The sequence below is a fragment of the Dama dama genome, chromosome 20, assembly GCF_033118175.1.
Source record: "Dama dama isolate Ldn47 chromosome 20, ASM3311817v1, whole genome shotgun sequence".
NCBI lineage: Eukaryota > Metazoa > Chordata > Mammalia > Artiodactyla > Cervidae > Dama > Dama dama.
Window position 1 is genome coordinate 106,128,532 of NC_083700.1, and position 23,021 is coordinate 106,151,552.

At 49.5% G+C, this 23,021-nt stretch overlaps 2 protein-coding genes across 8 annotated transcripts; one reads left to right on the forward strand and one right to left on the reverse strand.

The window, feature by feature from the left end:
* Nucleotides 1–2,194: 2,194 nt before the first annotated feature.
* EVA1B (eva-1 homolog B) lies at nucleotides 2,195–3,931 on the forward strand. 3 transcript variants are annotated; one of them, XM_061122392.1, is made up of 3 exons: nucleotides 2,195–2,359; nucleotides 2,659–2,870; nucleotides 3,213–3,931. In XM_061122392.1, the coding sequence occupies exons 2-3, from the start codon at nucleotides 2,804–2,806 to the stop codon at nucleotides 3,650–3,652; spliced, it is 507 nt and encodes a 168-aa protein (XP_060978375.1). In that variant the 5' UTR covers nucleotides 2,195–2,359; nucleotides 2,659–2,803; the 3' UTR covers nucleotides 3,653–3,931. The 3 variants fall into 3 exon arrangements, with proteins under 3 accessions (XP_060978375.1, XP_060978374.1, XP_060978373.1); XM_061122391.1 differs by having other exon boundaries at nucleotides 2,773–2,870; XM_061122390.1 differs by lacking the exon at nucleotides 2,195–2,359 and having other exon boundaries at nucleotides 2,477–2,870.
* Nucleotides 3,932–4,725: 794 nt separating this feature from the next.
* Nucleotides 4,726–22,860, reverse strand: SH3D21 (SH3 domain containing 21). 5 transcript variants are annotated; one of them, XM_061122386.1, is made up of 16 exons: nucleotides 22,448–22,860; nucleotides 21,814–21,890; nucleotides 21,590–21,653; nucleotides 21,212–21,330; nucleotides 20,916–21,006; nucleotides 20,687–20,742; nucleotides 20,555–20,600; nucleotides 20,305–20,405; nucleotides 20,099–20,185; nucleotides 19,893–19,935; nucleotides 6,550–6,643; nucleotides 6,413–6,465; nucleotides 6,216–6,292; nucleotides 5,121–6,058; nucleotides 4,971–5,034; nucleotides 4,726–4,897 (listed from the first exon to the last, which is right to left on the reverse strand). In XM_061122386.1, exons 1-16 carry the CDS (start codon nucleotides 22,560–22,562, stop codon nucleotides 4,841–4,843), a joined length of 2,082 nt encoding a protein of 693 aa, XP_060978369.1. In that variant the 5' UTR covers nucleotides 22,563–22,860; the 3' UTR covers nucleotides 4,726–4,840. The 5 variants fall into 5 exon arrangements, with proteins under 5 accessions (XP_060978369.1, XP_060978368.1, XP_060978372.1 ...); XM_061122385.1 differs by having other exon boundaries at nucleotides 21,733–21,890; XM_061122389.1 differs by having other exon boundaries at nucleotides 21,733–21,890; nucleotides 22,406–22,544.
* Between the last annotated feature and the right edge of the window lie 161 nt (nucleotides 22,861–23,021).

A 23,021-nucleotide genomic window follows, 5' to 3' on the forward strand; every position in this document is an offset into this window, starting at 1 on the left:
CTCCTCTCCTGTCCCTTGGGCGACCTCAGCCACTCCCGGGGTGTTCAATCCATCCTGTGTGTTAAGGACTCTCAAACACACACCCAGGCCGACCAGACTCCTCCGGGCCGCGCCTGTGTGTCTGATGGCTCCACCCAGATACTTATGGACCTCTCAAATCAACCACCTGAAATGGAACTTGAATTCCCTACATCGTGCTCCCCACCTGAGCTTTCCTGAGGTGCTCGGGCCCAATCCAAGCAGTGGTCCTCCATTCCTGCTTCCCTCGTGTCCTCGTGCAGTGCAGAGAGCCTGCTGCCACCCCCATCAGTGTCTGAGCCTGGCTCACCTCCACCAGCACCCCTGGTCCAAGCCCTCAGTTACTGCTGGCCTGGATGGCTGCCAGCCAGCACGCGGCTCCCCCTCTTTCAGTTCTTGTCCTGCAGCCCCTTTCCTACCTGGAGGCCCTCCCTCCCCCCCGCCCCCCGTTCACCCCTGGGACCTCTCCAAAGTGCGTCGCGGAACCATGACACTCTCTGATGGAACCTAGGGGCTCCCATCACACTTGGAATAACATCCAAGCGCCTCTGCAGGCCTTCCAGCCCCTTCACAATCACCCCATCACCCTCCCCTGTCCCCCCTGGGAGCCAGGTGAAGCCAGACACTCCTACCTCGGGGGCCCTCAGCCTTTTTCCTGCCCAACACCCTCCTGCAGATCTCAGCTCAGCTGCCCCTTCTTCAGGATTCAAGTCTCTCCCCCATGGCACGTGCAAGAGCTGATGTTCTTCATCACACTGCCCCACTCCATCACCCTCTGAGCACTCAGCAGCACCCAGGACCATCTTCCCCACATATTGTTTGTCTCTCCACCTTAGTGTCAGCTCCTAGAGAGCCAAGATTTGCATCCGTGCTGTTTACTGCTGAACCCCATTACTAGGAAGTGCTAAGCAGACCAATTAGCGTTTGCTGACCAGCGGCTGAATGGACTGATACACAGACACACTCAACCTCACCAAAGTGCTCAGGCAGATAGAACACGGAAATAGACACAAATATACAAACATGGGCAGACACACCTCCACACACACTCATAGAACAGACTAAACAGTCAGAGACACCAAGAGCCCCCTTCCCCTCCCCATGGTAGTCATCCTAGTTCTTTTCCCAACCAGATCTGCCCTCTGCTTGAACCCAGACTCAGGACTGGGAGCGGGGGGGTCTCCAGCCTGGACAGAAAGGGGGGTCACTGGCCCCAAGGCCTCAGGCTGTGCCTTCAGCTATGTCTGCAATTTCCTCTCCCCCCTTCCTTCCCTCCTCCTCTCTAAGGCTGCTGCCAAGAAGGCCTCCCCCTCACCCCAGGCCCAGCACAGGAAGGGGGGCCTGAAAGGCGGGGGGGCCTGGGAGTCTGGGCAGGAAGAAGACCTGGCCGCATGCTGATCACACACATGTTGCAGGCACAAGCCCTGAGCCTGGGTGGAAATGCACGCACATGCACCAGCAGGTTTAGCCCAGAGCCAAACACACCTCTGCCCTGTGCTCTGGTGGCAGAAGGGCATAGGGGCCAGCAGAAGCCCCAGACTGGGCTCTGCAAGGCTGGCCTGGGTCTGGCTTGAAGCCAGAGTCCAACATTCATTAACCCTGCACGACCAGAGCTGGGCCAGCTGGACACACTCGTGGAGGGGGCTCTGGGAGGAGGGGTGGAGAGCCCCTGCCCTGGACATTGTGGCAGAGGGTCTGGGAGAGATCTGGCATCTGAACTGGGGAAAGGGGGGCCTCCAGGAAGGAAGAACAAGATTTAGGGAGGGGGTTAAGAGCCCAGGGTCAGAGAACTGTGGGTTCAAATCCCGACCACTGGGGTAAAGCTATTCAGTCTCTCCATGACTCAGCTGACTTATCCCTCAACCGGGGATAATGGTCCCCACGTTAATAGGGTTAGGATTAAATGGGGAAAAAAATATTGTAAAGGATTTAGCCCATTGCCTGACACCTCAGCAGAACCCCATCCTCATTATTATTGTTATTAGCAGCCTGGGGGCGGGTCCCTGCAACCCGCCTCCCCAGCGGTTTCCTGTGGGGGAGCAGACGGCCCCTCAGGCTCCCCCCCCACACTTCACCCTCTTCTCCCCTTCCTCTCCCGGCCCTTTTCCTCCCCGCCTCCCCCGCCCCGCCCCGCCCCGTCCCTCCTCTTTCCTCGGAGGAAACTTTCCGCCGGCCGATCCATCAGCCCGAGTCCGGCCCGCGCTGCTGCGGCCTGGTAGCCGAGCCTGGCGGACAGGCGGGCGGGCGACCGGGACCGGACGGGGCGGGAGCGGCCGGGCCCCGGGTGTCTGCGGCCGCCGGACGCGCCGGGGCCGGGCAGCAGGGGAGCCGGGCGCTGACGGTGAGTGAGCCCGGGCCTCCGGGCCGGGGGATCCCCACGGGGCGGGCGGGATGGGAGAGGGAGGCGGCTTCCCTTCCCGGAGCCCGCCCAGGGAGTGGGAAGGCGCCCCCGCGTCTCCCTCCTCCATCGCGCTTCCCGGACGGCGAAAGCGGGCTTCTTTGGGGGACCCCACCAGGGGGCGGAGCCTCCTGCGGCTCACTCTCCGGTCCCTCAGGTTGTCGGGGCGTCCGCGCCCGGGGGAAGGACACCCCCAGCCAGGGCCCAAGTGTGCAAGGAAGTTAGGAATCCGCTCTCTCCAGGGTGGAACCTGGCTGGGACTGTCCTTCCAGGGAGCGGAGCTGCTCCGAGGAAGAAGCGAGTCGGCAGGGTTGGCTCTAGAGAGGGCGAAGGATCTGACCTTGCTGACCTCGCAGGCTGACAGGGGAGCTGCGCCCCCAGAGAAACATGGATGCCCCCCGAAGGGACATGGAGTTGCTCAGCAACAGCCTGGCGGCCTACGCGCACATCCGCGGTGAGGGCAGACCCCGGGACACGAACCCCTCCCCGCCCCATCAGGCCCCCCTCCACCCTTACCTTCCCTTCCTCCGCCCCTGACTATAACCCCCCGCTTAGCCTGTCACCTACTCCCACCCACCCCCATCCTCACTCCCCCAACTGCCCAATGGCGGCTACTAAGGTCCTTCAAATAGGGGGTGTCATCCTCACTCCCCCGACTGCCCAATGGTGGCTACTAAGGTCCTTCAAATAGGGGGTGCTGTCTTTGCCCCCCCAACTTAGAACCTGGAGTCTTTTCGAGATGGGGTGACCCCCACGCATCAGGCCCCCTCCATGACTTCTGCCCTCTGACCCCCAGCTAACCCCGAGAGCTTCGGCCTCTACTTCGTGCTGGGCGTCTGCTTTGGGCTGCTCCTCACCCTGTGCCTGCTAGTCATCAGCATCTCCTGTGCACCCCGCCCGCGGCCCCGGGGCTCCGCCCCGCGCCGGGACCCCCGCAGCAGCACCCTGGAAGCCGAGGACGACGAGGACGACGACGACGACGAGGAGGACACAGTGACGCGGCTGGGCCCCGAAGACACGCTGCCGGGCCCCGAGCTGTCCGCGGAGCCCGATGGGCCCCTGAGCGTCAACGTCTTCACTTCGGCGGAGGAGCTGGAGCGGGCCCAGCGGCTGGAGGAACGGGAACGGATTCTGCGAGAGATCTGGCGCACCGGCCAGCCGGACCTGCTGGGCACCGGCACCCTGGGGCCCAGCCCCACGGGCACGGGCACCCTGGGCCGCATGCACTATTACTGACCGGCCCCACTCGCGCTGCGAGATGCTCAGCGTCCAGGACATGTGTAGGGGCTCGGAGCTGCCCCAGGACCTTTGGACTGCCCCTGCCCACGGTGCTATGGAGGCCCCGCCCCCACGGCTCCCCTGGTGCTATCGGGCCTGGATTCTGGCCCTCTGGGAGACACCCTTCCCTAGTCCAGCCAGAAGGCCCTGGGGGTAGGGTAGGACGCAGGGTCCCCTTCCCCTCTCTGGGGGACGGTTAAGAGGTGACGTGACCAATGAAAGCTGCATTCTCAGTGACTTAGTCTGTTACCTTTACTTCTAATAACCCCTAGGCTCTTGCCATGTAGGGGACCCCAGGGTTTAGACCCCTCTACCAGGCTGCCCACCTCCTTCCATGCAACTCACACCTCGGCACACAGGGTTCCACTCAGTTCACACATGGCAAAAACACACGCCTGCTGCACCCACAGACACACGCACACCAACCGCATTCCTTAAAGTGCATTCCTTACCGGGAAACGACTGGGTACAAGTCGCCCCTGTCTCTACAAATGCCTCATTTCAATCACACACACACACACACACACACACACACACGTGCACACAAGGCCTCGGGACCCTGACCTTGACGCTAAGGTGCTATTACCCCCAGTGTAACCAAGTGTGCCTGAGCTGGGCCGTGGAGTTCGTGTTCGTCACTGAATTCCTGTGAGTCCCTCTGAAAGGGCAGTGAGACCAACTGGGAGGGGTCTGGGCTAGAGAGCAGGCCGGCCCGGCCCCTCCCCTGGCGCACAGCTGGATTCCGGAATCCGGCCCGCGGGCAGATCCCCGAACCCTCCAGGGCCCCTCCAGCCTGCCATTTCTCCAGCCTGGGGGGGGGGGGGGGCGGCTGGCGTCCGAAGGAGACACCCTCCCCCCGCCATCCGGTGGATAAAAATAGCCGTGCGCAGGCCTTGGGAAGGGTAATGGGAGCCACATGTTGGCCAGATGTGCCCGCGAGCAACTGCCAGGAATGCGGACGGCGGAGAACGCGAGCGCCAGCCCCGCCCCGCCGCGCCAGCCCCGCCCCGCACGGACCAGGGAGGCGTGGCGCGCGTACTCGGCAGAGTTTATTTTCTGGCGTTTTCCGAAGACGTGTGCAAGGACGTGAGTGGCCGGAGCCTCACTTCCCTCCAGGTCCCGCCGCAGTCCCTCCCGGGCCCACCCTCAGTGCGTCTGCGTCTGCGCGTGGATGGAGTCCCGGGTCCTCTGCTTCATCTGAACCTGGTGGGGACAGGGGGTCAGGGGAGGGCCCTCCGCCCGCCCCCGCCCCGCCCGGGACCCGCACCCCACCCACCTCCAGCAGTAGGCGCTTCTCCCGCTCGCTCTTCAGCTCCTCCCAGAGGTCCGTCAGTTGCTTTCTGCGGACGGGAGACCCAGGGGAAGGGGTGGGCAGGGCAAGCCTACAGCCCGCACCCTCGCCTCTCCGCACCTCTCCCCCACTTACTCCAGCTGCACCCCCATCTGCTCCAGTGACCTCCTTAAAGCCTCCACCTGGTCCTTTATCCTCAACATGTCGTCTCCGTCACTTCTGCGGTCTGTGAGATTTGGCGGGACGGAGGAGTGCAGGGTGGGGGACGTTTGGGGCTCCGCATTCTTCTGAGCAGGGGTTACCTCTTTGGAGGGCACCCCTTCTTTGGGAGACTCCTGATCTTTGGGGCTAGTCTCAGCCTTCGGTGGTGCCTCCTCCAGGAGGCTCGTCGGCTCTTCCTGAGGGTGGGCCTTCTCAAGGGCAGGCGCGGACCCTGACTTGGGGTTGGACTCGGACTGGAGAGGGGAGCTGGCCCTCCTCTCCAGGGGCTGTTTCACCATGCCGAGGGGGGCCTCCTCTGGCGTGTGCACCTCCTCTTGAGATTGAGCCTCACTGGCCTCAAGAGACCTGGCGTTTGGCGGGGTGTCTTCCTCCGGAGAGAAGTGATGGAACTGACTGTTGTCTCCGGCAGAGGCCTCTTCAGAGAGCACAGGCTCCGGGGTCAAGACCTTTCCTAGGGTGGGGGCCTCGTCCCCCGGAGGGGCCATCTTTGGACCAAAGGCCTCATCTTCAAGTAGGACTTCTGGGACCCGGGCCTCATGCCCAGAAAGGGCCCTGTCTGGACTGGGGGCCTTGTCCTCCAGGGTTGGGGTCTCCTCAAGGGTAGGGACCTTCTCTGGAATTAGGGTTTCCTCTGGAGTGGGGGTCTTTTCTGAAGGTGGGGTCTTCTCTGGGTTAGGGGACTTATCTGGAGACAGAGTCTTCTCTGGACTGGGGGTCTTATCTGGAGGTGGGGTCTTCTCTGGTCTGGGGGCCCTATCCAGAGTTGGTGTCTTCTCTGGGCTGGCGGTCTTGTTCAGAATTGGGGTTTTATTCACACGAGGGCCCTTTGTAAGGCGCCTCTGCTTTTCATCCTGTAGTGATGGGGATGCGGACTCAGCCAAGGGATGGGTACCTTGATGGTGTGAGTCTGGTTCCCCTCAGCCTTGGATCCTTCACCCTTGCACGCCACACCCCTGGGAACCAGACTCCGTCTAGGATCTCTGCTCTCCCAGGTCTCGAGCCTCTCACCTCACTGGCTGCAGGGCGTTGCTGGGAAGCCTGTGTCTTGGATCGCTTTCTGCCAGGCTGGAAACCGCTGTTGGAGCCTGTGAGAGCAGACCCTCAAGAATCCAGGCCTACTTGGGCCCCAAGCCTCTCCCCATCTCTGTCCCCTTAGCACAACCACCCCAGGGCTCAGCCCACTGCAGGGAGGCAATGAGACTTACTGGAGTTTCGGGAGGGGCGCTTCTGACTGTCTCTGCTGGGTGTCCAAGATGGCCTGAAACATGTCCCCATCAGACCCGGGGGTGGGGGCAGGGAGCAGCATCTCTTGTACCCTCCTTCCCCGTACTCCGCTCCTTACTTGGTTTTGCTGGGCTCACTGGGAGCTGTCACCAGCTTCTTGACTATAGGGAGGACTGTTTTGGGCATCATCTTTTCGGGTTCCTTAACAGGAGCTAGGAGGAGAGGGACATTTGTTCACTCACTCATTCCTTTCATCTAAGAGTCACTGACCCTATCCTGTGCTGTGCCCAGGGGACTAGTGACAGAAGATGAATCATATTTGACCGGCTCCTGGGAGCTCTGGGGACACTGACCACAGGAGCACCCCAAAGAGTTGTCAGGGAAGGCTTTGTGGGGAGATGGCTCCAAATCCCGCCAATTTTTAATCCATGCTTTTCTACGACTTGTACTCGGCTTACTGCTGGTTCAGACTCTTCCGCTTCCTAGACCACGGCAACAACCACCCCACATCCAGTCCACATTCCTTCCTCTGTCTTCTCTATCATGTCTACTCCCTAAGAGACCTCATCCAGTCTTATGAGTCTAATTATCATCAATAAGCCAACAACTGCCAGATTTTCATTCTCTAGCTCCTTCCTCTTCCCTGGACTCCAGACTCATACCCGATGGCCCTCGCAGTATTTCCACTTAGCATCACACACTTAGCAGAGCTAACCTCTGGCTTCTCAACCTCCTTGTCCTCAGAATCTGCCCCTTTCCCAGTGTTCCCCATCTCACCCACTCGCCCACTCACTCAGATGACAAAGTGAGGCGTCCTCCTTGACGCCTTTATTCCTTTATGTCGCACACACAAACCATCAGTAAGTCCTGTCTGTTCTAAACACATCCTGAATCCAGCCACACATCCTCACCTCCACGACTAAGCTCTCTAGATCAAGTCACACCATCTTCACGGGAACTACTGCAGCAGTCTCCAACCTGGGCATGGGCTGCACCCACCCTGCCTACGGTGTGCTTGCCCCACGGAAGCCAGAAAGGTCCCTGTTCTACTGGAAAAGACGACACAAACAGAAGCAGTAGACTATGGGGACTTCCCTGGTGGTCCAGTGCTTAAGAATCTGCCTTGCAAGGCAGGGGACACAGGTTCGATCCCTGGTCAAGGAACGAAGATCCCACATGCTGCAGAGCAACTAAGCCCCCACGCCACAACTACTGAGCCTGCACTCTGGAGCCCATGTGCTGCAACGGAAGATCTCACATGACAAAAGGAAGATCTCACATGCCGCAACTAAGACCGGATACAGCCAAACAAATCAATATTTTTTAGAGAGTAAACTATGTAGTGCATTAGATATTTATTGGGCTTCCCAGGTGGCATTAATGGTAAAGAACCCACCTGCCAATGCAGATGAAAGAAATGCAGGTTTGATCCCTGGGTCTGAAAGATCCCCTGGAGGAGGGCTCCAGTATCCTTGCCTGGAGAAGCCCATGGACAGAGGAGCCTGGTGGGCTGTAGCCCATAAGGTCGCAAAGAGTTGGACACAACTGAAGCAACTTAGCACACACGCACAGAGATTTATTAGTCGTACTGAGGAAGAATAAGTAGGAGGGGTGTACAATTTTAAATGGGGTGATCAAGGAAGGCCACTCGGAGAAGGTGATGTCAGTGAGCACTTGAAGGCAGTCGCACAAGTGACATTCATCTCCACAGCTACTGAAACAGCCACCTGGGCACGTGCACGCATGCTGAAGCTGACTTGCACACATGGTCTCACACCCAGATACAAACAGAATCCCCCAATTATGGGTCACGGTGGGCGAGGGCATGGCTCCTACAGCCAGACAGCGGGCTTGGAATTCCTGCTCTATTACTTGCCAGATGGATGGGAACCTGGCTGGTAACTTAACCGTTCTGTGCCCCATGTCCTCACCCATAAAACATGGACAACAAGAATACCCACCCTGCAGGGTTGCTGTGAGGTCTGAGTGACTTGACCCATGTGAGGTACTTAGTGGCTGGCATACAGTCAAATGCTCAGGAAATGTAAATCCTGACTCCAGCTTCTTGTAGTGTGGCTGGTTAGGTGTTCTGTGGGACCCTCCCACTAGAAAGCAATTATATCCTGCTTTTGGATACAATTTTAAGGCATCACTGGACATAGAAGCGGAGAAGGCAGTGGCAACCCACTCCAGTGTTCCTGCCTGGAGAATCCCAGGGACGGGGAGTCTGGTGGGCTGCCGACTGTGGGGTCGCACAGAGTCGGACACGACTGAAGCGACTTAGCAGCAGCAGCAGCAGGACATATAAGAAGCAGGAGAAACCCACAAAAAAGGGAGGAACTGGGGCCAGAAAGGAAGTGAGAGGGCAGCCCTACTTTGTGGCTACAGAGCCTGGGAACTGTGAGGAGGAGCAGGTACCCCAGGTATTGCTCCCTCGGCTCATCACAGGCCCAAGGCACGGCAGCCACAGAGCAGCGAGAACCTAGCACCACTTTCTTCCGGAGGACTGCAGTGGTCGCTGGTGGTTGGTGCCCTCTGGCTACTGGCAGGAGTAAAAGCAAGTCTCCTCTGGAAGTTCTTCCCCTACGGAGGCATGCCAGACTCCCACAGATAGGGATCATCAACAAAGATCCTAAAACACGCGAGAGGGCGGGCCACTGAGAGCAGGAGTCAGCAGACTCAACACACAGCAGATGCTGGAAGTGTCAGGAAGGGAGCACAGCGCAGCTATGCAAAATATATCTGAAGAAATAAAGGGCCATTAGGCATAAACAAGCAGGTTATTCGGGGAGAGAAAAAAAGAATTCTGAACTACTAGAGGTGAAAAATAGCATTTGTGAAATAAAATGCAGTGTATAGGTTAAACAGCAATCAAACCTAGATAAAAACTAGAGAGAGAATTAGTAAACCAGAAGTAGAATGAAGACAAGGAGTGAAGATTTGAAAACAATGTTAAAAGGAATGGGTTAGTATTTGTGAAATAAAATGCAACGTATAGGTTAAACAGCAGATCAAACCTAGATAAAAGCTAGAGAGAGAATTAGTAAACCAGAAATAGAATAAGACAAGGAGTGAAAATTTGAAAACAGTGTTAAAAGGAACAGGTAACAGAAGCAGGGTCTGACTATGGCAGAGTGAGGTGGGTGGTAGATAAACCCTCTCCCCACACAGCAAGTATAAAGCTGGATTAAAAGTGACAAACCGGGGGTTCGGGATTGGGAATACATGTAAATCCATGGCCGATTCATATCAATGTATGACAAAACCCACTGGAAAAAAAAAATAAATAAATAAAAGTGACAAACCACCACTTCAGCACTTGGATACTGACCAAAGGTATAAAATAATCTGAGAAGCATTTGTGCCTGATGGTTTCTTGCCCCAGTCCCTGCTGCCTTGGTCCATGTGGCCGTTCTACAGGGTGGGACAGAGAAGGGTCAGCAGCTTCACTGCCATGGTTGAAGAGAACTCAATCAATATGGTGTGCAACTTTGGATTTGGCATTGGTTTCACTGCTATGACACCCAAAGCACAGCAACCAAAGAAAAAATGGGTAGGTGTGACTTCATAAAAATTTTAAACTTTTGTGTATCAAAGAACACCATCAAGAAAGTGAAACGCCAACCCAAAGAATGGGGGGAAATACTTGCAAATCATATATGATAAGGGACTTTTATCTAGAAAATATAAATAACTCCTACAACTCAATAGTAAAAAGCCAACCCAACTAAAAATTGGGCAAAGGACCATTTCTTCAAAAGAAGGTATACATGTAGCCAATAAACAGGAAAAGACACTCAACATCATTAGCTTTCAGAGAAATGCAAAGCAAGACCACAATGAGATAGCATTTCATACCCACTAGGATGGTTACAATCAAAAGACAGATAAGTATTGGGATGAATGTGGAAAAACTGGAGCCCTCATACACTATCAGCAGGAATATAAACTGGTGCAGTCACTTTGGAAAACAGCCTGCCAGTTCTTCTCAAAGTTAAAAATAGATCATGTGTGTGTGTGTGTATGTGAGTTGCTCAGTTGTGTCCAGCTCTTTGTGACTCCATGGACTGTAGCCCACCGGGCTCCTCTGTCCATGGAATTCTTCAGGCAAGAATACTGGAGTAGGTTGCCATTCCCTTCTCCAAGGGATCTTCGAAGGATGTCTTTCATTGGTTTATACCCAAGAGAAATGGAAGCATATCCACATAAAATATTGTACACAAAAGTTCATAGCCAGGCCTTCCCTGGTGGCACAGTGGATAAGAATCTACCTGTCAGTGCAGGGGACCCAGGTTTGATTCCTGGTCAGGGAACTAGATCCCACATGCTGCAACTAAAATATCCTGTGTGCCATGACTAAGACTTTGGGCAGCCAAAAAAATAAATAAAAATAAATATTTTTTAAAAGGGAATATTATTGGGCAATAAAAAGGAATGAAGTACAACACATACTACACAATGGATGAAACTTGAAAATATTATTCTAGGTGAAAGAAGCCCATTAGAAAGACCATATATCATATAATATATGTATATTATCATGTATATGTATCATATATATCATGTATATATGATAATACATATCATGTATATGAAATGTAGGCAGATCTATCAAGACAAAGTAGATTAATGGTTGTCTTGGGATAGAGAGGGGAGAATGGGGAAACTGGTGGGATAATGGCTAAACAGTGTAGCGGGTGGAACCTCCCTCATGGTTCAAGGGTTGAAACTCCGCACACCCAATGCAAGGAGCCTGGGTTTGATCCCTGGTCATGGAACGAGATCCAACATGCTGCAATTAAGAGTTGTGAGTGCAACTAAAGATCCACACGCCATAACGAAGATCGAACCCAGAACCAAGACTCGACACAGTCAAATGTATAAATAACTTCTTTTAAAGTACAGTGGGTGATGAAAATGTCCTAAAATTGATTGTGTGATGTTGCACAACTATAACTATACTAATCACCACTGAGTTGTTTACTTAAAGGAGTGAATTGTACATGAATATATCTTAGTAAAGCTGTTCACCCCTGTCCCCCCAAAAAGATGACAGGCTAGATTTGGCCCATAAACCATAATTTGCTAACTCCTGACCTAAACACCCTAATTTAAAGGCAGAGAATGTCAGACTGAATTAAAAAAACAAGATCCAACTATATACTGTGGACAACAGATTCAAAGACACAAATAGGTTGACATAAAAGGTTGGAGAAAGACATATCACATGAATAGTAACCATAATAGTACCAAAATATTAATATCAGACAGGACAAACTTTAAGACAAGAAAAATTACTGAGGACAAAGAGGGAGAGGTTATAATGATAAGCAGCTGAATACACCAGGAAGAGATAATAATTACAAATGTATATGTGCCTAAAAACAGAGCCTCAAATATATATAAAACAAAACACTTACAGAACTGAAAGGAGAAATAATTAAAAAACAATAGTTGGAGGTTTTGTTCAGGAAAAAGTTTAAGACTTTAAAATCAGACTTGTAAAGTTAAATATACCCAGTAAATTTCAAGAGCAATCACCAAAATGAAAAATATAAAGTGTGCGAATTCCAAGAAAATGAAAAAAGTGAAATATGAAGAAAAAGAAAAGAATCATTGAAAATATTATAAAATAATTATGATTAATATAGTCTAAACTCATCAATTTATCACCAAGGAAAATAATCTCAAACTACTAGAGTTAAAAAACAAAGGTAATTTCTAGAGATCTTTTGCAAAACAATGTGCATATAGTTAACATAGTATACACTTAAAAATGGTTAGAATTTTTTTTTAAGTATTTGAATATTGTTAACAGGAGACTGAATAAGAATCTAGTAACAAGAGATTGAATAAGAAAAGAGAGAGGACAGTTTGCAGATGACATGATCCTCTACATAGAAAACCCTAAAGACTCTACCAGAAAATTACTAGAGCTAATCAATGAATATAGTAAAGTTGCAGGATATAAAATTAACACACAGAAATCCCTTGCATTCCTATACACTAACAATGAAAAAACAGAAAGAGAAATTAAGGAAACAATACCATTCACCATTGCAACAAAAAGAATAAAATACTTAGGAGTACATCTACCTAAAGAAACAAAAGACCTATACATAGAAAACTATAAAACACTGATGAAAGAAATCAAAGAGGACACAAACAGATGGAGAAACATATCAGGTTCATGGATTGGAAGAATCAATATTGTCAAAATGGCTATTCTACCCCAAAGCAATCTATAGATTCAATGCAATCCCTATCAAGCTACCAACGGTATTTTTCACAGAACTAGGACAAATAATTTCACAATTTGTATGGAAATACAAAAAACCTCGAATAGCCAAAGTAATCTTGAGAAAGAAGAATGGAACTGGAGGAATCAACCTGCCTGACTTCAGACTCTACTACAAAGCCACAGTCATCAAGACAGTATGGTACTGGCACAAAGACAGAAACATAGATCAATGGAACAGAATAGAAAGCCCAGAGATAAATCCACGAACCTATGGACACCTTATCTTTGACAAAGGAGGCAAGGATATACAATGGAAAAAAGACAAGCTCTTTAACAAGTGGTGCTGGGAAAACTGGTCAACCACTTGTAAAAAATGAAACTAGAACACTTTCTAACACCATACACAAAAATAAACTCAAAATGGATTAAAGATCTAAATGTAAGACCAGAAACTATAAAACTCCTAGAGGAGAACATAGGCAAAACACTCTCCGACATGAATCAGAGCAGGATCCTCTATGAGCCACCTCCCAGAATATTGGAAATAAAAGCAAAAATAAACAAATGGGACCTAATGAAACTTAAAAGCTTTTGCACAACAAAGGAAACTATAAGTAAGGTGAAAAGACAGCCCTCAGATTGGGAGAAAATAATAGCAAATGAAGCAACAGACAAAGGATTAATCTCAAAAATATACAAGCAACTCCTGCAGCTCAATTCCAGAAAAATAAATGACCCAATCAAAAAATGGGCCAAAGAACTAAACAGACATTTCTCCAAAGAAGACATACAGATGGCTAACAAACACATGAAAAGATGCTCAACATCACTCATTATCAGAGAAATGCAAATCAAAACCACAATGAGGTACCATTACACACCAGTCAGGATGGCTGCTATTCAAAAGTCTATAAGCAATAAATGCTGGAGAGGGTGTGGAGAAAAGGGAACCCTCTTACACTGTTGGTGGGAATGCAAACTAGTACAGCCACTATGGAGAACAGTGTGGAGATTTCTTAAAAAACTGGAAATAGAAGTGCCATATGACCCAGCAATACCACTTCTGGGCATACACACTGAGGAAACCAGATCTGAAAGAGACACGTGCACCCCAATGTTCATCGCAGCACTGTTTATAATAGCCAGGACATGGAAGCAACCCAGATGCCCATCAGCAGATGAATGGATAAGGAAGCTGTGGTACATATACACCATGGAATATTACTCAGCCATTAAAAAGAATTCATTTGAATCAGTTCTAATGAGATGGATGAAACTGGAGCCCATTATACAGAGTGAAGTAAGCCAGAAAGATAAAGACCAATACAGTATACTAACACATATATATGGAATTTAGAAAGATGGTAACGACAACCCTATATGCAAAACAGAAAAAGAGACACAGATATACAGAACAGACTTTTGGACTCTGTGGGAGAAGGCGAGGGTGGGATGTTTTGAGAGAACAGCATGTATATTATCTATAGGGAAACAGATCACCAGCCCAGGTGGGATGCATGAGACAAGTGCTTGGGCCTGGTGCACTGGGAAGACCCAGAGGAATCGGGTGGAGAGGGAGGTGGGAGGGGGGATCGGGCTGGGGAACACATGTAACTCCATGGCTGATTCATGTCAATGTATGACAAAACCCACTGCAATGTTGTGAAGTAATTAGCCTCCAACTAATAAAAATAAATGAAAAAAAAAAAAAAATCGAAAAAAATAAATAAATAAATAAAACTAAAAAAAAAAAGAAAAGAGAGAGGAAAAACTAAACATTATTAGAAATGAAGAAAAGACTAACTACAGATATAGATGAGATTAAAAAGATTATAAGAGAATATTATAAACAACATTATACAAATGATTAGAAAACATTGATTAAATGGATAATTTGAACACATAACTGATTCAAGAATTTTCGTGAGATTTTTGGTCAGTCATCATCGAAAAAGCAAGAGTTCCAGAAAAACATCTATTTCTGCTTTATTGACTATGCCAAAGCCTTTGACTGTGTGGATCACAATAAACTGTGGAAAATTCTGAAAGAGATGGGAATACCAGAACACCTGACCCACTTCTTGAGAAACCTATATGCAGGTCAGGAAGCAACAGTCAGAACTGGACATGGAACAACAGACTGGTTCCAAATCAGAAAAGGAGTACATCAAGGCTGTATATTGTCACCCTGATTATTTAACTTATATGCAGAGTACATCATGAGAAACGCTGGGCTGGAAGAAGCACAAGCTGGAATCAAGATTGCCAGGAGAAATATCAATAACCTCAGATATGCACATGACACCACCCTTATGGCAGAAAGTGAAGAAGAACTAAAAAACCTCTTGATGAAAGTGAAAGAGGAGAGTGAAAAAGTTGGCTTAAAGCTCAATATTCAGAAAACTAAGATCATGGCATCTGGTCCCATCACTTCATGGCAAATAGATGGGGAAACAGTGGAAGCAGTGTCAGACTTTATTTTTCTGGGCTCCAAAACCACTGCAGATGGTGATTGCAGCCATGAAATTAAAAGACGCTCATTCCTTGGATGGAAAGTTATGACCAACCTACATAGCATATTAAAAAGCAGAGACATTACTTTGCCAACAAAGGTCCATCTAATCAAGGCTATGGTTTTTCCAGTGGTCATATATGGATGTGAGAGTTAGACTGTGAAGAAAGCTGAGCACTGAAAAATTGATGCTTTTGAACCGTGGTGTTGAAGACTCTTGAGAGTCCCTTGGACTATAAGGAGATCCAACCAGTCCATCCTAAAGGAGATTAGTCCTGGGTGTTCATTGGAAGGACTGATGTTGAGGCTGAAATTCCAATACTTTGGCCACCTCATGCGAAGAGTTGACTCATTTGAAAAGACCCTGATGCTGGGAGGGATTGGGGGCAGGAGGAGAAGGGGACGACAGAGGATGAGATGGCTGGATGGCATCACCGACTCGATGGACATGAGTTTGAGTAAACTCCGGGAGTTGGTGATGGACAGGGAGGCCTGGCGTGCTGCGATTCATGAGGTTACAAAGAGTCAGACACGACTGAGAGACTGAACTGAACTGATGGTTACCCAGGAAGCAGGAGACAGAAGGCTACTTGTGTAAGTCTCCTAAGGTGTAAGGTTTCTTCTCCCTCTGAGTTCCAAAGCAAAGTCCTCTTTGTTAGATGTAATAAAGTTACGAGGAGGTCATACTAGGTTAGGGTGGCCCCTAGCCCAGTGACTGGTATCCTTATTAGAAGAGGGAAGTTTGGACAGAGACACAGAGGGCAGAAGACCTCATGAAGACAGAGGCAGAGAACAGAGCGAGGCATCTACAAGCCAAAGACTGCCAGAAGCTAAGAAGAAGCAAGGGAAGATTCTTCCCCCAGATCCTTCACAGAACACATGACCATGTCAACATCCTGACTGTGGATTTCCAACTTCTGAAAATGTGAGCTATTTCTGTTCCTTTAAGCCAGAAGGTGGGGAAGGGAAGAAAAAAGAAAAAGAAAAAAAGAATTTTAGCCAGAAGCCACACTTGCTTATAACTATAAAGAAACTGAAGTAGTTTAAATCTTCCCATAACAGAATAAAACAGGACCAGATGAATCTATAAGCAAATTTTATCAGCTTTCAAAGAAAGATGATTCCCATCTTATGTAAGATCTAAAAGATATTTAAAGATATTAAAAAAAAACCAAAAAGTATATTCCGTGGGATTTCCTTTGTGGTCCAGTGGTTAAAAATCTGCCTGCTGATGCAGGGGACAGGGGTTTAAGTCCTGGCCTGGGAAGATCCCACATGCCGTGGGACAACTAGGCCCGTGTGCCCCAACTACTGAGCCTGTGCTCTAGAGCCTGCGCTCTGCAACAAAAGAGAAGCCACTGCAATGAGAAGCCCATACACCACATCTAGAGAGTAACCCTTGCTCGCCACAACTAGAGAAAACCCACACACAGCAACAAAGGGCCCATGTGCTGCAATGAAGACCCAGTGCAGCCAAAAATAAACAAACAAATAATCTGTTTAAAAAAGTATATTCCTTAACTCATTCAGGGGCCAGTATATTACTGATAATCAGATGAAGACAGGAAAAATAAATGCAAAAATCTGAAGGGGAAAAAAAAAACTGAGACAGTATCCCAACAGCATATAAAAAAAATAATAAACCATGACCAATATGAATTCATCCCTAGAATATAAGGGTGACTTAGTATTAGAAAATCCTACAAACATCTTGACATTGACAGATTAATGAAGAAAACCCATTTAATTATTTCAAAAGATTCAGATAAACAATGAGAAAATTTGACACCCACTTTTGATAAAAATTCCAAGTAAAAGAAATAGAAAGGATCTTCCTTAATCAGACAAAAACATACTTACAAAAGATCTAAGCATCAGATATCATTGTGAAAGGGAAAAAGTCTGAAGCATTTCATTTAAAATCAGAACATAGTAATGATGTTCAGCGTTACTATTTCTATTCAATATTGTATTACAATCCTAGCCACTAAAATAAAATAAGAGAATGAAATTAAAAAGGTTGTAAGAAGTGAAAAGATAGAGCCAAACTGTCATTACTCACAGATGAAATGACTGTCCTCATAGAAAAGTATTAAGGATTTACAGATAAATTACTAAAATTATCAGTACCATGGCTGGCTATAAAATCAATATACAAAAATCTATATTTCTATAGCCCAGGCATAAAAGGGATATCTAATTTTCAAAAAAACACAATAAAATTCACATGCAGAAATAATATATAGTGCTAGAACAAGTGATAGTCTATATGGAAAAAAGTATAATTGGATCACTCACTAAAATCAACGCTCATAGATAAAAGCACTTAAAAATGAAAAGCAACCCTTTACAAGTTTTAAAGAAAATATAAATGACTGTCTTTCTGAACTTCAGGCATGAAGGAATTTCTTAAACAAGAAAAATACCTACTAATCATTAAAGATAAGATTGATATGTTTGCATTAAAATTACTCCTAGCAACCTAAATGTCCATTTACAGAGGAGGAATGGATAAGAAGATGTGGTATATATATACAATGGAATATTACTCAGCCATAAAAAAGAACAAAATTATGCTACTTGCAGCAACATGGATGTACCTAGAGATTGTCATGCTAGGTGAAGACAGAGAAAGACAAATATCATGTATCATTCATGAGAGGAATCTAATTTTTAAAGATGACATATAGATAAATAAGCTGTAAGGATTTATTATTGAATAGCTGTGAGGATTTATTGGGCTTCCCTGATAGCTCAGTTGGTAAAGAATCCACCTGCAATGCAGGAGACCCCGGTTCATTTCTTGGGTCGGGAAGATCCTCTGGAGAAGGAATAGGCTACCCACTCCAGTATTCTTGGGCTTCCCTCATGGCTCAGCTGGTAAAGAATCTGCCTGCAGTGCAGGAGACCTGGGTTTGATTTCTGGGTTTGGGAAGATCCCCTGGAGAAGGGAATCTTCTGGGAGAAGGGAATACTGGAGGGATCCCACTCCAGTATTCTGGCCTAGAGAATTCCATGGACTGTATAGTCCATGGTGTCACAAAGAGTCGGACACGACTGAGCGACTTTCACTTCACTTCAAGGACTTATTATTATTGTAAAATATAGCCAATATTTTACAATAACTTTAAATGGAGTATAAGAGGTAAAAATTTTGAATCACTATGTTGTACATGTGAAACAAATACAATACTATATATTGCCTATACTTCAAAAAAAGCTTTAATTTACAACTTCTATTCATTAAAAAAAAAGAAAAGCCATAAACTGAAACTATCTATAACATGTACATCCCATAATCAGAATATATAAAGAACTCAACAGCTGTCACTAACCAGGGAAATGCAAAAAGTCCACAAAGAGATGCTGCTTTGTGCCAGATTCACAAAAATAATGAAATCTGATAACAGCAAGCGTTTAAGAGGGTGTGGATCAGTATGCTCTCATAGACCAATGGTGGAGTGAAGTGTACAAGTCCTTTGGAGACCAATGTGACTTTACCTCATAAAAGTTGAATATTCACATACCCTACTATCTAGCAGCGCCACTGCCTATTGTAGAGAAACACAGCTGCACACGGAGACAAACACATCTTAGTGTTTATGGCTGCACCATTTATAAGAGTAAAAACTATAAACAGTGAAAATGTCTAACCAGGAATAGACCAGATAAATTGTGGAAATTCCTTCAAGGAATAGTAAACAACACAGAAAAACAAATGAACTACAGGGACTTCCCTAGTGGTCCCATAGCTAAGACTGCGCTCCCAAAGCAGGGGGCCAAGGTTCGATCCTTGTTCAGGGAACTAGATCCCACCTGCCGCAACTAAGAGTTTGCATGCCGAAACTAAAAGATCCTGCATGCTACAACGAAAACAGAAGATCCTGAGTGCCTCAACAGAGACCTGGCGCAGCCAAATAAACAAATAGATATTTAAAAAGAAAAGAAAAATAAACTACATCTACACACAACATGGATGTGAATCTTAGAAACATAATGTTGACTGGAAACAAGAAAACCATACATATATGATACCATTTTTATACAACTCAAAACAAAACTATATTAAATGACACCTCGTTTAGGCACATAACGTAAGTGAATACACCTAAAAACTCCGGGGAGTTATTCAAAATTCAGGATAGTGGTTAGTGGTTACCTCTGATGTGGGGAGAGGAGCAGAAGGGAAAGAGAAGTACATAAACCACTGGCAGTTCTAGTCCTTGGGTTTGGGTGACCAACCACGGGTGTTCGTTGTTAAGTTTTAAAACACATACGTTACATATATTTTTGGACTGTGTGCATTACATTAAAACATAAACACACATCCCACAGATATACTGACACATAAACAGAGTTATTCTCTGACTCACTTGATAGATATGTTAACACAAAGTCTCAAAGACCCAGATATACCGATCCATACATTTCCTCACAAAATGAAACAAACGTAAACACAGTCATTGATGAGAATGATAGCCACATGCTCAAGACAGAGGAACAGGAATGTAGTAACACACACGAAGTGACACAGTCCTAACACTGACCCACCAGACATTCCTACCAGGCCTTTAACCCATGGGGAGGTACCTCCTAAGGGTGTGCACTGACCACTGGGAAGCTATGGGTGTCTGTGAGCACCTGGACTGGTGGACCTCCCACAGATCGCTCCCCAATCCCAGGCTTCCTGGCAATCCCGGGCACCCACCTGATTCCTGAGATACCACTTTCCGTGGGACCAGCTTCTTGACCTATGCAGAAAGAAGTGTCAGAATCAGAAGAGGAGCCCTCACACTTCTAGGCCCACCCTCACTTGTGGGCGGCCCTCCAGCTGTGTCCAGCGAGTACCGCCACCCTCAGCTTTGTCCAGAGTAGCCTGCCCCTTGCCACCAGCGTGCCTGGCTCCGTACTCACTGGGGGTGGTGGGAGTACAAAGTTATCCGGGAAAAGTCCTCTTCTGCCTTGAGACTCTCCTTCCCACCAGCCCTTATCCTCTGTGACCTGGGAGAGCAAGAGGTCGTGGGGAGGTGAGCCAGACCCCCCAGCTCCTTGCTTCCCTAAGCCCACCCTTCTCAACATCCCCCATCCCTATGCCCTCCCTTGCCCTGTGCCTTGCACACCTTCCTCAGTACTTTCACCTCATCACCCCTCCGAAGCGCCAACTCGTCTGGAGCCTCAGGATGGTAGTCAAACAGGACCCTGTAGGTCTCGGGGTAGGAGACTGAGGGGAATTCAGTTCACTGAAGCCAAATCCCCTCCCCAAACAAGTCATAGGCTCCCTCCTCCATCAGCCTACCTGGGCACCCCCACCCCCAAGTCACAGGGGCTTGGGGAAGAGGATTTTGAGGGACCCTTTGGCAGAGTGCTCACCGGTCTGCAGGTAGTCTGGAGGGCTGTCATAGGTCAGGCTGCTCAGCTAGTGGGGGCAGGGGAAGGACCAAGCTGAGCCTCCAACCCCCTAAGAGGAACTCACCACCTCTTTGCCCACACCACCCAGTTTACCTTCTGAGGCCGCTGGGGACCAAGGATGATTGAAGGGATGTCTGGATTGACAAGGCCTGTTGGGGGACAGTGAGGTTAGGGAGGGTGCTAATTCAGTTGAGGTCATGGGAGAGGTCAAAGGGGTCATAGGGCAAGATGTGCAGATCACAGGTTCAGGCCACTGGGGAAGGTCACTGACGATTGTAGTCTGGTCACAGGGGTTCACGGGGTCACAGGGTCCAGGTCTCACTTGGGGGCCCACTGTCCAGCAACTCCACAAAGTTGGATGGGAAGGCTCCCAGCTGCCCGTTCTTCTTCCCCAGCCACCAGCCGTCTTCAATCTGGGAAGGAGGGAGGACGCAGGGTCATCTGGTTCTGCCCCAAGGGTCTCCCTAGCAATCTTAAACCCTGATTCACCCCGATTCTGCCCGATGACCCCTCTCCTCCCTTGCTCCCTCACTTGCCCATTTCTGTGCCACTCATCTATTCCATCACCTACAACCTCACTGTACCCATGTCTCCTCACTCATCACCTCATCCCCTCACCTCCTTTATCACTTCCACAATCTCCCCAGCTTGCAACTGCAGCTCGTCCGCCTGCTCCGGGGTGTAGTTGAAGTTTGCCTTGCACCATCTTCGGGGGCCCAGAAATTTGACTGAGCGACCTGGTGTCGGACGAGAGTGAAGCAGCTTGAGTCTCGCGCTCCAGACCGCGGAGCTGGGGGAGGGGCGGGACACGCTCGCACCCTTCGTGCGCCCAGGCCCCACCCCAGGGCGGAGCATTGTACTCGAGAACCAATCACGGGTCGCGCGGTGGCCGCGTAGCCCCGCCCAGAGCCGCGCCCTTCAAGCCGAGTTGGGGACGACCCGGGCCCTGGGGGGCTGCGCGCGCGGGCGCGCGCGTCCACGTGCTCCCGCGCTCACCTCGGCGGCGCGCACAGCGCGGTCTCGGCGTCTCCCCCGAGGAGTGGAGAGTCTCCGGGATCTCCTGCGAAAGAGCGCACCGGGAGAGGGGCTACCTCGGGAGCGCGCAGAGAACCCCCGCCTGACCTCCGGCTCGACCTCACCTGTACCAGGGACTCCGGGAAGAGGCCACAACGGCCCCCCAGCTCTCCACGCATCCAGCCCCGTGCGGGCCCCTTGCACACCTGCCGGATCACGTCACCAGGCGCCAGGCTCAGCTCGTCCTCCTTCTGCGCGCGATATCCGGCCAGGACGAGCACCTCTGCGGGCGGAGGATGGCGCGGGCACGGGGTTCAGAAGAGCCCAGTTGGGGCTGACTGGCCCTGGCGCGAGTCCCGGACCCAGTGTGGACAGCGGGAGAGCGGAGAAGTGGTGTAGGCTTTTAATGCTATTTCCAGGCAGAAAAGCCACCCCAAACCCTCTGCACATACCCATGGCTTCCGGGGCTCCTTCCGGAGCCGAGCAGGGAAGGATGTGGTAGCGTTAGCAGCCAAGTACTGGGTCCAGGTAGGGTGGGACTAACCGCGAGATTGTGAAGCCAAGGAGGCGGAGACGCAAGCCCATAGGTTGGGCTCCAGGTGCAGGGAGTGGGTGTGGGAGGGGGCGGCCCGGATCAGCAGGCTCGGCCCCAAACTATGGGTAAGGACTCCAGGACCTCTGGCCAGTGCTGGGGTCACAGCTCCCCGACAAGCTATCTGCCCAGCTACCTCCCCTCCTTTATCCCAGCCTTGGCCGAGTCTCCCACTCGCCATTGGCACAGAGCCGTCCCTGGCTTACCCTCTCCTGGCTTCTAGCTGCATGGGAGTCAAGACAGCATACCAGGGTGGGGCCCGCAGCAGGCAGCAGCCCTCTCAGACGGGTCCTGGATGGGTGGAGTGGGTGGTTGCTCAGTGTGCACAAAGTTATTGCTGCTTTCCCTGGGAGGTGTATTCATCCCTGTGGTCCCTTCAAGGGGAGAGGAAGAGCTTAAAAACCCTTTCTTCAGGCCACTGGGCCTCGCTTGGTTTCAAGAAACACCTCAGGATTCTCCTCAGGGGAAGACAGGAAGGCAACTTCCGGAGCTTTCAAGGCTCATACTTTCCTACAGCCAAGGCCAGAGCTGGCAAAGGTTAGTGCCAGTCCCAGGTGGGCCGGGCTAACTTTCAGATCATGTTCCTGCTTAGTGGTGAACACACAGAAGGCCACGCCTGTTACCCACACCCCTTGACCCCTGCCCCACTGCTTTGGAACCAAAGTCCTTGCTTACAATGACACCAGAGTGGAAAAATCTGGTTCTCCTAGGGTGTCTAAGGAACAGGATATGAAGCAAAATCACTGGAATGGGAATGAGGAGTTATTACCCAACACAGACTGGCTGAGGCTCCTCCCAGAACAATCTTGTGTGCGACTGGAG